The 14360-nt window shown below is 44.6% G+C and overlaps 1 protein-coding gene across 3 annotated transcripts in view; it reads right to left on the bottom strand.

Moving 5' to 3' along the window:
• The window catches only part of LOC147337366 (transcription factor COE3), a 141587-nt gene extending 127227 nt beyond the window's left edge, over positions 1-14360 (bottom strand). For 2 of the 3 annotated variants that reach the window (XM_086304319.1, XM_086304310.1), the window contains exon 1: positions 13652-14360. In XM_086304319.1, the coding sequence (XP_086160445.1) occupies positions 13652-13785 (134 nt within the window). In that variant the 5' untranslated portion in view covers positions 13786-14360. The remainder of the gene's footprint in view (positions 1-13651) is intronic. The other variant, XM_086304328.1, reaches the window with a different exon arrangement.

Genomic DNA, 14360 nt, shown 5'->3' on the forward strand with positions numbered 1-14360 from the left:
GGGGATGAGGGGGAAATGAAATGATCTCTCCAGCGAGTCTTGGGTCTGTCCCAGGGCCTCCTTCCCTAACTACTTCCGCTATCTCCTTTCAGCATGGAGAAGCAGCTCGGCTCAGCTCCTCACCTTGTCCTCTAAGGTGGTGCCCGGCACCATTTCAGAGGAAGCTCATTTTTAGGAAGCTAAAAATCCTTCATATCATCAGCAAAAACACCATTCGACCGGTGACCATCCACTTTTTCTACGCCTAGAGATTCTGTCCGTAGACGTTACGAATAGCATGGATGACAAAAGGCGACTGTCAAAATCCAACTCCGACCCTTCGAAAAATTCCTGGAGATAAATCCAGATCAGCTCAAAGTTATTCCTTTCAAAGTCATTCCCATGCAAACCTGTCCAAAGCTTTTAGAGTAATCGTGCTCACAAACACTCAAACTGCAACAATCACTGAGGGACAGAGTCTCCAACAGGCCAGCAGCCAACAAGGCAAAGGGCCGAATTCAAAGGTTTGTTAAACTCTCAGTAAAAGCACCTTTGAAGCCTTTGGTGTTAATGTGTTTAATGTCAATAGTTCATTTTTCTGTCTCCTGGTTGCTGTGATCTCTGAAAACCTGATAGAATAAGGGTAGAGAGTTCCTCCACTCTTGGATCTGGATCAGTTTGTGATATTTTATGGAGTTACATCTGAAACGTTTGCCCCTCTCACAGCAACACGTTCCTTGATCTGGACCTGGATGAACTCCAGAAGTTCATCAGTGATGGAAAGTGATGGTCTACGGACAGGTTACCTCTGACTTCAAATGACAGGGTAAATTAAACATACACTGATGAGCCACAACATTAAAACGGAGCCTGGTATCGAGTCCGTTTCTGAACACAGGCGTCCTGTGCGATCACGCACCAAGATGAGGCCTGAATCAGCCACGCTGAGTCTAATCTGATTTTCAAAGTGTGCAAAGACACTGCAGAGCAGGAGGGCATCGGTTTGGGATGTCTGAATCCCTGTCACACTTCAGTCGTTGGGGCGTTTGCACACTTTTCTCAGATATAACTTAAATAAAAGCACATTTTTGGAGTCATAAAACCCAAAGCCTGCAGACCTGCTGGTGTTTAATATCGCTGTGAAGCTGACATAAATGTGGATTTTAAAGCAAACAAACACCGAGACAAGCGGCTCGGTGAATTTGGCACCTGTTTCATCCCGAACGCCATCAAAAGCATCGTTTCCCCCACTAAACCAGCCCATTATCCCAATTACACACAATGATCTGCAGCGGCCCGTCCACGCAGCCGATCGCCACCCTCTCCTCTCTGCTCTGCCTCCACTCAGAAGGCTCGTTAGCATTATTATTTCAATTATGCTAATTGCGGCTGCATCCACTCGTCAGCGCCGCCCGTATCCGGCTGTTAGCACTTGGCACAAGGTGTAATAAAAACAGTATCGATGGCACACGGCTCGCTCGAACATGCCCGGAGTGTAAATCACACGCCAACAGGCAGAGAGGAGAAAAATAAATAAATAAACACACACACACAGACACAGAGAACAAACACGACGAGGCAAATGAGGGCCGCCGATCTGCACGTTTCCACTGCAAAGTCTGAAATTAAAGGTCAGCAGGAGTCGTGTTGAGCGCTGTGCAAACAATTACTGAGCAAGACAGCCGGTGCAGGGAGCAGTCAGTTCATATCCACGCTCACGGTGGCTGAGTTAAACCTCCGTCTTTCCTTCTCTGGGATTCAAGCACCGCCGAAACTCGCCTCTCATCCAAACTTCTGCAAATCTGCGCAACTTCCTTTCAAATTCAGTCACCTCCTTTCATTTACAGGTAATTATGTTAAATACCGAACTGTCCTTATTAATCTTATATTTGACTCTAATGCAGAATTTATATAAAAGCTCGACCTGTGACCCAACTGACTAGTTTCATTTTAAAGCCACAGAGCTAAAGTTTGAGCTGCCACCATGAAGTTATAACTTTTCCACAGATGATATGGGAGATTCACAGACTCAGATACCTGCTAATCGCCCTTTTAGTACAGTAGCCTTACAGCAGCCATAGTATTGGTCAGATGCAGTAAGAGCCCGGTCCAGTTCAGGTGAAGCTAGCAGACAGCTAGCAGCTACAGCTACCTGTGTCACTATCCACCTGTCAGTCAAAGAGGCCATGCTCTTAATAACGCACATTTTAAGCCATCATACCATTTAAACAGGTGAGTTTAAATTCTCACTGTAGAGACCAGACAGTTTGTGTATCAGGCTGTAAACATGTTTATCTCCGCTGTAAAACTTTAACATGGGAGTCTGTGGGGACTGACTCACTGCTGGAGCCTCTGGTGGATGTTAGAGGAACTGCAGGTTTTGGCACTTGTGCCATTGATCATTTTTTTAGCTCCTCATAAACACAAGATTTGAAGATCAGGTAGGCAGGGCATCTGTGCCTGAGATGACCATATTAGAGATGGGGTGTTTAGTCTGACCGCTCTATGACTTCTGAATCTGTCACCATGTAATCTGAACATCCACCCTGGAACTGGAGATTACGACATATATGTAAAGAAGGAAAAGCAGAATAAATCAACCTTAAAGTGAGCAGGAGACACAAACTGTGCTGCCACCATGAGGCACATTTACACCTGACATGCAGCCATCACACACACCCTGGCTGTAGGTGTGTGTGTCCTTCAGTAATTTTATATCTGCTTCTTTTTATTTTGCACATTTTGTACAGGTTTTCTTTCTCTTTACACACAATTTGTGTCCTTCTGTTTGTTTTGTCTTCATGGGTGTTTTGTGTATTTGTTTAAACATAGCTCTGGATGCAGGACCACCGGGCCCCTCAGAGCCACGCTTTCATGATCAGACCGGGTACTGCGAATCCTCCACAAGCTGGAAAATAAATCTCACACACACACACACACACACACACACACACACACACACACACACACACACACACACACACACACCATGACATTAATCAAACAGGAGATGGAGTGTGACCGCTGTTTGAGTCTTTAACCAGTGTGGCCTGCTGCCTCACACACTTACATATAAATACACACACACACATCACACAGGCCTAATGAGCCGTACAGCGCGCACGCACACATGCACACAGTCTGTCTGGCTGCCAGCATGTTAATCAAATAAACGGTGGATGTTTAAATCTGATTCAGTTGGAAACAAACTCACAGCAAACACACCCTGACAGGACACACACACACACACTGAACGGTAATCTCATCACAGCAGGAGTAGCAGTAACTTCTGTCAGCTCTGAATCCAAACTGCGACCCGGCTCCTACTTCCTGTTTAGCACATTAGCTGATCACAGGTAAAAACGCAGAGCAGCCGAGGCTGATGGGAACCCGAGGACGCGCTCATCAGTAACATGTAGAGGGGAGCTGTTACAGGTAGCATCGACAGCAGCTAGCTGAATCATCATTCAGGTAATCTCACTACACAAATCTACACTTATCACAGACACATCATTTTATCCTGATGAGCTCGTTTTCAATTCAAGGGTTCTGCTTTCACCAGGAGCACGGTCTGCTGTCAAACAGCAGGCAGGGACGCAAACACACACCCCCACACGCGCACGTGAAGTTTTAACAACGACGCGGCGTCGGCCTCCTCAAACGGGCAGGTGAGGTGCATCTTCAGAGGTGTGAGGTCAGAAAACAGATTGTTTGGTTACCTTCTTCTTTCAGCACATTACTGTTGAACATACAGAAATCTCATCCTGTGCAGCCGCCCAGAATGAATGTAATTAGCAGAAACACACACACACACACACACACACACACACACGCAGCAGCTCCTCTCTAATTGCTGTGGATATTGAGTTCGGCTTGTTAAAATATGCACATATTGTTCCTGTGCACTACTCTGTGTGTGTGCGCGTGTGTGTGTGTGCTGATTTATGCAGGTTGCACAATTACCCATGAATACATTTACCCAATCAGACGTGTGTGTTTTGTTTCTCTCACACACACGCAGACACACACACCTGTTCGGTTAGCTCTTATTAGCCGTGTAATATGAACTAATGAGTCGAGGCTGAAAAGCGGCGAGGAGATGGCCAGCAGGTCGTCCGAGCGCAATCGCACGTGTCCGTCTTCGTGTGGACAAAAATTCCGTTTGAAAGCATCAGAGCAAAGCGAGCTCTGCGCTGAGAGCATATCTTCAAACGCCGCCTCCCCTCCCGATCCTCAGGTTTAATTATTCTGAGTAAACACAGGTATGTATGGAAAGCAAACAGTGTCAAAACACTCAGATCAGTACGACACTTCAAATGATATATTGTGGACGTACAGTGACCACACAGTCCCGTGCATGTAGATATTAAATATTTTAACTTTAGATTTTATAACTAAGTTTACATTTCTCGTTTATCGGAGCAGCTATGTTACGTCTCAGCACCAAGAGGAAATTCATCGTTTCACACATCTGAAGCTGCGATTCATAAAACAGAAATCTGCAGACCTGCCAGCACTCCCATACTTCCTGTGTTTCTCCTGTATTTTAAAAACATCTCCGGGCCGCCTCCTGTTTTGCCGTTTATCCCAGAAAATTCCCATAATCTGCACGACTGAATAATTGGAATACATGCATGTGCAAGTTTTGTGTTGCTCTAATGTTACCTAAGTTGTTAGACTGTCTATAAAATGCAGTCTGCACACGCTAAATACAGTTTCAGCCCATCTGCTGGAGCAAAGCTCTGAAGGAGCACACGGAGTCAATGAGCTGCTGTCCTCGCTGTGGAGCGTCGCTGTGGAGCGTACGATGAGGGTAGAGCAAAGAGCGAGAATTTAACAACACACTAAAATAAATCACTGTGAGTTGAGCCACCCGTGCAACTCTGTGAGTTTGTGTAACTTTGAATATCTGTCCAGCTTTGTCATCGATCTCAGCTCCACCACCAAACTCCATGGTAAAAACCACCTATTTTACATCAATTGTGCAACTTGTTTTTTTATACTTTGCACAGAGTAATGATAATTTAAAAGTAATCAGATTACATGAACGTGTGCTCTATGCTGTATTCCTGGAGGAACTCCACCTACTCTTCCTCTCAGTTTAAGAATGATGACGCCGTGAGAAATGCACTGTGGGTGGTTTCTGGTGGAGCGACGGTCTGCTGTGGGTTCAACGGCGGTGGCGGGCGCCATCAGGGAGGAAACGCCCGCTGACTGATTTCCATTTATGCACTTTAATAGTGTGTGTCATTCCTAATTAGGGCGACTGGCTCGGGGAAACGGTGGCTCGATGCTGGAATGGCTGCTCCTGTCATGCTGCAATTACCAACAAATTAGTCTTTAAGCTGAGGGGCTTCTGCACACACACTTCTGACCAAGTGTGTGTGTGTGTGAGAGGAGTACGCGTGCTAATTAGTGCATTCTGTGAGGTGTTCAATGTGTGAAAATGCATCTAAGTGTAAAAGCAGACGAGATTTCACGGACGTCAAAATCCGACCTGCAGCTGTTTGTTCTGCAGTTTCACCTTCGATTAGCACGAATAAAAAGAAAAAACACAAACAGGATTAAAATCACCAACCGGTCGACAACCAAATCATTAACATTTACCTTCCAACGTCAAACCAACACACACACACGCACTGAGAGTGTTACACGAAAAGTTAAACAGCTCTTTTTTTAAATGGAGTTTGGTGGATAAAAGCATCATCTGTTAATCCAGTTGGTGCTGCGCATTCAAGGTTAAGAATTTCTAAGTATTCCTGGTTGACCAAGGTAATCTGATTACCAGGAGCTCCTCTGTTTATCATTTTAAGGCAATTCACAAATGACAACAAAAGCATATTTGTGTGCATACAGTATGAAACAGGTTCTTTTAGAAGAGATTTGTTAAACAAACTGCTTAAAAACTTTGTCTGAACTTTGGTGTAATTATTCCAGTTTAATTCACGTATGTATGGAAAACTAACAGAAAGAAAAAACAGATAAACTTGAAATTTTGAACCCCGAAAGTAATCGATTTAAACAAAACTTTTCATGTTTGTCCTCACTGGTGCGTTCAGGGTTCCAGTTTTTAAATAAGAAAAATGCAAAACTGTTGATTTCCGAGTTATCAGACAATTTACATGTTGGCCGTTTGGATCTTTCAGAGAGTAAAACTTAATTTTATAACCTGGAAGTGCGCGGGTTCGTACAAAGCCGAGCACCAGTCGGGTTACGAGACCCGCTCGGCTCCAAATACAGTGAAGTATGAGATGTGCAGATATTTCATCATTTCAGGTTCTTTGGTCTGAAAATCAGAACTTTTAGGTCCACATGTAGATTTAACTGCTCTCTGGACCACGTCATGCGTGCTGCGTTCAGGTGCATTCCTCCAGTTCCTCTGGGGGAAAGAAACGGTTCATTTATTCATCGACTCTGGTCTGCGCGGTGCCTTCGGGGCTCTGTAAATCTGAGCTTTTGTGGTCAAGAAGCCGCTTCCAAGAGTTCAGTTTGGCTTTGGGTTTATGAAGAGAGACGTCTTCTTGTGATGCTTTAATATTTTACCTCCCCTGCTGAGGATGGATGAGAGCTGAGCTAACACAGCTGCACGTTTCCTGAAGTCAGCTGTTTCCTCCCAAACACATCCTTTACCCTGTCACACACACACACAGGCCGAGCCCATTAGCGTGGTCACCTGCTCCTCTCGGGTTAATTGTTTGCAGCTTTTTTCCCTGTCTTTCTCGCCTCCCGTGATTAGCCGAGCTGCCCGTGGCGGCTGACATTCAGCAGAGTGTCGGCGTTTGTTTCTACCACTGCACTTCCAGGAGGACGGTGTGCTGGGCAGGATTTACAGACAGCGGCGGCTGTTTTTTAAGGTGTTCAGAGTTTAACTTAAGTGAGGAGAAGGAGGAGGAAATGCATTTTTCCTCGCCAGACTCAGAGAGTAAAGCCTTACAGAGAAAAAGGTGTGCGGGCGCAGGCCTCGGCTGACCTCTTCATCATCTGCGGCCGCCGCTGAGAGTTACGACTCTGATAAAAGAGTCTCTCAGCGCGAGAATCCATCACTGCCAGACGCCACAGCCCGTCTCCGAGTACCAATCCGCCCACCACGGGGGACCGCCGAGCAGAACGCCAAACGCTCCATGATTGAACTGATGACGGATGACGCCAAAGAGGGAAATCCCCATGTCGACGTTTATTCACCCGCCACCCCCCTCCACTCGCCCTGATCACCCCAGAGGACGAAGACGGGGCGTGGAGGACCGGATCGCTCACTCTGCTCGCTCCTTTTTCTTCCCGTTTCCTCCTCTCAGGGAGGGTCGAGGGAAATCTGTTCACCTGAAGCTCCAACACACACACATTATAAACACACACCTGCCAACAGCGTGAGAAAAATCTCCCCCTCATCGTTACAGCTTCTACAGAGTTTCTAGAAATGACCGTTTAAAAGTCGTCGCTCATTAGAAACTTCCCAAAGTTTGTTTAAGAAACAGCGGATCTGACAAATAACTGAGGTTAAGGTTTGGACGAGACTCAAAGACCTGGGTCGAGTTTTTCAGTCTTTCCTGTGATAACCGTCCCACCACACTGTGAAATCATAACATTAAAAAAAAATCATCGTAGCATAACGATGATTTTTTTGCACATTCTTCCTTGTTATTTATTGTCAGGTACGCTCAAACCTAAACTGATGAGTCGCCCTTGATGGAAACCTCCTTAAAAAATGGTTTTCCTCCAAGACTTAAAGTTTAAAGCTCAGATGTGTTGAACTGTGACGGTGATCCTGCATCAGACGCAGACGGAATAAGACTGAAACACTCGGTGAAACAACACGGGGTTCAGTCTGTGGGAGGTTTACTACAGACAACAACAAAACACTGCAGACTACCTCGAACGAAGAGCTTTTTTAGTTTCCAGTCATGTGAAAGTTTCTCTCACTGATCTGAGAACAATAACATTTTAGGATTTATGCTGAAAGCAAAAGAAGAAAAAGATTAAACATCAGAACGCATCCCCTAAACCTTTCAAACTGAAGTTGAGATCGTGTCACTGAAAGGTTAAATCAATCAGCCCGGTAAGCAGGACGTTTGAAAAGTTAGAGATCAGCTGTTGAATCAGAGAAAGACCTGATTTCAGCCCGATCAGGTCCCAATAAGCGATCAATAACAGGACTGCATGTGGACGCAGTGACATCATGTGTCTGTGCTTCACGCGTCCAATCACATCCCTGCACGATAAGCCTGACCACATCAGCTCACAGGACGCATCCTCACATAAAGAAAACTTTGGGCTGGCTTCAAAATAAAACATGAATTCGGAGCTTTATTCTGAAGCTCTGGCATGATGGTTGATATTATTCTTATTATATTATTTTCCATCGTTAAAAATCTCCAAACATTTTGGACGTTCAGTAGCGAGAAAATAAAATCTGTCTGCCGCGTTTCAGTTTTTTAAAAATCAAACCAGAGGAACGCGGATGCTCGCTGGTCACACTTGTGCGTTTGTGATAGAAAAAACACTTTTTATGAGTTTACAGCGTTAAAGTTGCCTCATTTTAAAGAACTAATGAAAGCAAATGTAATCTAATTACACTGTTTGTAACCCTCACTGCATGCGATCCATACACTTTGTGTTTTTCGTGCTTTGCTTTCAGTGAATTTAAACTAAAACGGTGTTCACTGAACTTCTAATGGAACAGCTCATCGATAAAGTTTTTGTGTTTTCTTGTGTGAAACAAAGTTTATTCTCTTTGTCTCGTCGGTGCTGCCGCCATGATGACATGCGCCTCTAACTCACTGCATTCTTGGGTTTTTGGGAAACAGCGCTGGTGTATTTTTATCTACAAAACGATGCTGGGTAAACTTCCAGCTGACCTCTGACCCCTCTCAGATCACTTCCAGCTAAGCTGCATCACTTCAGCTGAATATTTCAGAGAAAGCTCCAAACATGAGTTTATCGTGCTGTTTGTAAGTTTGCATTGTGAGGCGGTGGGACTGCAAGGTTTTGTTGTGTATTTAATCACCTCCTTTGCAGATTTTTCACCCCGCCTTCTACACACAAGCTTATTTTCATGCCTGCATTTTTTTCTTCTGTCTTTAAACCTGACTTTTTATTTTATTTCTGCAGAACTTTGAATATTTTTATCTGCTTGAACAAAGGTGAGATTAGAACAGTAGTTTGATAAATGCCTCACAAAGAAACCACATTGTAACTCTCATCATTACATAAACGACTGGCTGCTGTGTAAAGGGTTAACTGCTTTACATATAATAACACCGTCTTGTCCTTATGGATGAAAACATGTCTGTTTAATGCACACGTGTCCAGGTTTCAGTCTGGGAAAATTAAAACATCTCATTCGTGAGTCGAGCAGCTCATTTCTGCGTGTCACACTTTTTCCACAGGAGGTTTAAACCCACAGAAACCTCAGTGAGATTTCAGCGTGTGTGGATGCACAGCAGAGGAAACGAGGAGTTAAAGAAATAAATAAATAGACTCGGTCTGAGATATACAGCTAAGCTGAACCACTTCTCTTTTCTATCCAGTAAAGACGACGTTCTTTCTTCCAGTCGAACGTAAGCTGCTTGTTTTCTATTTGACCTTTATGAATAACGTTCACATCAACATAAATACAACATAAACACGAGTTACTGAGAGTCCACAGAGTGAAACTGATGTAAACTTGACGTCCAGCAGTCTATTTAAGTCCAGTTTTTAACTTTAAACCAGCTCCAGATACACTCACATTTAAATGCAGCGAGTCGTCTTTGATTTACTTTACAAATAATCACGTTAAACGGCTCCTCGCCGGGTTCGTTCCCTCTGAGGTGCTGCTGTTGAACCTTAACACGAGGTACTTATTTGTCCCCTTGAGGTTTGTACTTAACGGAGATCAGCTTTGAACCTGTGCTGATGATTTAGTTTCCTAATGTAAAAGCAGAAAAAAGGCTTCAGCCCCCTCACATCTGCACGTCTTTGCACTAATAAAAAAACCCAACGTCTGCAGCGCCATCGAGCAACTTTGCTTTTATTAAAACAACACACATGAAAACACAAGTCGACCCGAAGCGCTTTCTGCTCTCTCTTTTTGAATACACAAAAATATAAATGTGCCGAGAAACCGTTGAAACGCGAGCGTAAAATTTGTTTTCAGCTGAACTCGCACTGCATCACTCTGCTGTTACTGCTGGGATCACACACGTCTCCTTTTGCCTCAAATGAAAGTTCACGTGCAGCCACTGTGGCTCTGATAACGAGCCTGGAGGCCGTGCAGGTGAAACCTTCACTGGTGTGTTTTCATGTTTTTCTTCACATTAGAACTTCATCTGCTGCGCATTATTATTTCACCAACACTCATCGTCCTTCTGACATTTCTTCGTGATCTGTGTTTTTTCTTTTTTTTGTCTGATAACCCTCCTTTCAGTGATTTATGATTATCATAAATGTCTAAATATAATTTAAAGCTTTTTATCGGCGTTGGAAGTTTCCCTAGGAACGCTCAGAAAACAATTTCTGACCCAAAATTTAACAAACTCCGTGTGAGATTTCACAGAAATCTGAGGGCTTTGAGACGGACGAGTGTTTTTGACGTATTTACACCCCAAACCTGCTGTTTGTTTCTTCAGGTTTGACATCTGATACGCGATGATCAAATAAAGAATCAGATTTTATAGATGTAATCGTTACGATAAAGGTCTAAATCTAAATGCATAAAATGTTTGCTCAGGAGAATATTCGTCGTTGAGGGTTAGACGATGCTGAGAGGACTGTGTTTGACATTTACAGTCAGGTTTGGACTGTTTTAATGAGTTTAACGCAGACGTGCAGTTTAGCTCGTCTGCGTTTGTGTTTTTTTATCCATGTCTTATACAGAAACCTCTCTCGATGTGATCAGATTATCACGTGTGGATAAAAATCCTCCCGTCAAGCGTCTAAAGCTGATTTCTGTCGGGAGTAAAGATGCAGCTGTTTGAGCTTTGACTGGCTCCTCGTGTTTAAGTCTTGGTGTGGTCGTGTGTCTCTGAGCTTCAGCGGCGCTGTTTCCTGTCACGTTAGAAAACATCTCAGACCCGCTAAGCTCAGCCACATTTCTTTCCCGTGTCCTTTGAGCACGTGCAGCTTTAGCTACGCTTGCACGGGTGATGGACAATTAGTGAGGTTTTTATTGGGGAAAATTACCCTCAGATCATCATTTTTTATTGTTTTATTGCTGACTGCTTTCCACTGTGAGAGGCTGAAGGAGCTGGAGTGCCTGCCATCACTCGTCCTGTTCCTGACATTTAAAAATCCCTCAAACTGCAGTGAATTTAACCTCCCTCATCAGAATTAAACAAACCCTCGTTCATGTTAGATTATCTGAATCATCTCAGGTGTGACGTGCTTTATTCCGCTCTGCCTCTTCTTTCTGAAACTCGACTCTTTGTCCATCTGTCTGCGCTGCACACACAGCATCTCCTGCACATCTGTCCGTCCTGGAAGAGGATCCCTCTGAGGTTTCTCCCTCTTTTCTTTCCTCCTCATCGTTCCGGCTTTTGTCACTTTCAAGCTTTTGCTGAATGACGTTTAAATATTATCCACAAAAAGAAAGCAGTGATTAACGTGTGCACAATAAGTGTGGGAACTTTCCCACGCTGTACACATCTGAGTCCATTTGCTTCCACTTCTAAATGCTGCTTTAAGATTACAAATGTGCAGCTTCAGTCATTCCAGATTTTCTTTAAAGCAGCAGAAACAGTCTGCGACCTCTCCTCTGTGTGATTGAGAGTTTCTACATTTAAAGCCGAGACAATGGCAGTAAAAGCTTAAACTGATCAGCTGGCGGGATGTTTAGAAAGTTAAAGGACGTGAGCAGAGAGAAGCAACTCGGTGTAATGAGCTCAGATCCACCTGCTCGGGAAACGGCGAGGCTACAAAAACACTGAATCCAGTTATTAAAGCAACGTGCGGATGAAGGACGGACGCTCGGGATCAGCGTTAATGTGCAGGAGAGTTTAAGTATCCGTGAGGAGCGTTTGCCTCAAAGTCCTCAGAGTGTAAAATTCAAAACACAAAGAGTTGCTCTTTGTTTAAATTCAGCCAGAAACAGGAATAAAATTCAGCTTTTCTCCAGCAATATTGATTTTATTTTAAAAATCTGCAGTTTGGAGTTTTGTGTGCAGCAATACTTCTTTTTTTTATCTGATGTCTCTGGATGCATTAAGTGCAGAGATCTCCCTCCTCTGCAGCTTAGGGCAAATTATTTTATTTTATACATATTTTTTAATCTGTATTTTGGTCTGAAAAAAATCTGTCATAAATATCTGCTTAGCTCTTCACTTTGTGCAAAATTAGGTATGCAAAATGTATTTATTGTGCAGGTTTCACACACTTTAGTCTTCAGATCTCATTCTTCCTTATTTTAAAGCTAAAATTGGTATTTTATTAATAAATCTAAAATTAAACTGAAGATTTTGGATTTATAAACTACAAATATGCTTCAGCCCATGTGTTTATGTTTTTACTGACGCGTTTTGATGAGCTGAGAAAATAATGTTAGTGATTATGTGTGCAGGTGAGGAGCTCGGACGGATTTAAACCACAGAACAAATTCAGGAGGAGATGTTTTAAAGTTTACAGGGAGTCAGAGGCCATCCCACGCCGTGGACGGATGCGGTTTCTGTGGAGCTTCTTCAGACTGCTGATGGATTTTTTTCCTCTCTTCGTGTTCAGGTGATTTAAACCTGAAGCAGAAAAGCGCGCATTGATTTATCTGAGTGAGGCGGTCAGATTTCAGCCGGAGATGCTTTAAGCAGTTTAAACTCTCAGATTCTGCGTCGCGTTTTAATCAGTAGAAAAAAAATAAAAATGTGGAGTTTCTAGTGAAAAAACCTAAATGTAAAAACTGTCAGTATAAAAAATGTAAGAGCGAGATTTTAATTAAAAGCTGAATGAGTGTTTTTGTTGTTAAATTAAAGCTGCAGTTTGAAATTAATTTAACCTGAAAATAAAAAATAGTAAAAACACAAAAATCGTTTCAAAGTGATTTTAAATGAAGACTTTCTGCTTTCGGCTTCCTTTAACCTGTGACCCACTTTCACGCGGGGTTATTTTCCTTCACGCGGGGTTAACTTTCTGTAATTCGGGATTATTAATAAATTAATTCTGGGTTTTAATGGTTTGCTGTGATCGTGAGAATTATTCTCTGAGCTGTTCTCAGGGCAGCGGCTTCGAGCCTCCTCGCGCTCTGTGTGCGCACCGTGTCTTCTGGTCCGCGGGGTGGGAGCCGTGGACGGTATTTCACGCTGAGGTTTGTGGAGCGCAGTCGGCGGGCAGCCGCTGGAGCCGACCCCGGCAGAGAGGAGCTGCGCCCAGGCGCTTAGCGCCTCGCGCTCCCACAGGTTTGATTATTTTGGAGGCTTCCGCCTTTGATCATTTTTATTCTCCGAGCCTCTCGGACTCACTCTGAACCTCACACTGAACCTCAAAGTCAAACTTTACAAACCGGATTTTTATCGTTCTGAAGTTTTAGAGGAGCGGAGCGCGTGGGAATCGTCCTCGCGCTGGTTTAACTTTGCCTTTTTCTTTTTGCCCCCCGCGCGCGACACTTTTCAGATCCTGCAAGATGCAAACTGCCACCTTCACCTGGACTGTCACGCTCACTCACTCACTGGCACACTCACGAAAAGTCGCCCGCGTGCTTTTGTGGGATTTTTACCTCTGTGCCGCTGTGTTGGCGTCCAAAATCCCCGCGCCCTGCATCCACGAGCGGACCGGGGTCATGCCGGTGGGGAGCGGCTCCTCCTTCATGGTTAGGGCCCCCCGGGGGAGGCTGTCCTGGATGGAGAACATCAAAGTGTCCTTCTGGGAGCTTTGTCTTCACCAGAAACACGAAAGAAGAAGAAGAAGAATAATCCTCCCTGTACCAGCCACTCAAAAAGCCAAAGGACCACCTGGATTAAGGTGGAGAAAAGAGGAGGAAGGAGGGGAGGAGGAGGGGTGGGGTGGGGGGGCACACGAGCGAGCGAGCTTCCCCAAAGTACCGGGTCCTGATCCAGAGAAGAGCCCCGGATCCCTGTGGGTGTCTCCGGGGTTGTTTTAGATCCCAGCCCCGGCTCGCAGCAGTCCGGGCTTTAAAGCTGCGCCCGTGTGAAGTTAAAGGCGGTCGGAGAGAGGAGCGGAGAGCGGGGAGAGCATCTCAGAGGAGGCGGCGGAGAATCAGCCTGACGCCGCGAGAACGGAGCGGCAGAGCCGGGATCAGAGGGAGGCGAGCAGCCGCGGATTGTGGAAAAATGAAAAGTGGGATAAAAAAACAGGCGAGCGCTTCAAAAAGGAGTAAAATGAAATGATTAGCAAACAAGAGGGAGGGCCGGGCCGAGGAAGGCTGCTGCTCCCGGGGGAGCAGGGGGATTGGGCAGCGAGGAATC

This window comes from Aulonocara sp. 'chitande type north' Nkhata Bay, linkage group LG2, assembly GCF_057382095.1.
Source record: "Aulonocara sp. 'chitande type north' Nkhata Bay isolate Kocher_YH1m ecotype deep benthic linkage group LG2, A_spYH_male_GT1.1, whole genome shotgun sequence".
Classification (NCBI taxonomy): Eukaryota; Metazoa; Chordata; class Actinopteri; order Cichliformes; family Cichlidae; genus Aulonocara; species Aulonocara sp. 'chitande type north' Nkhata Bay.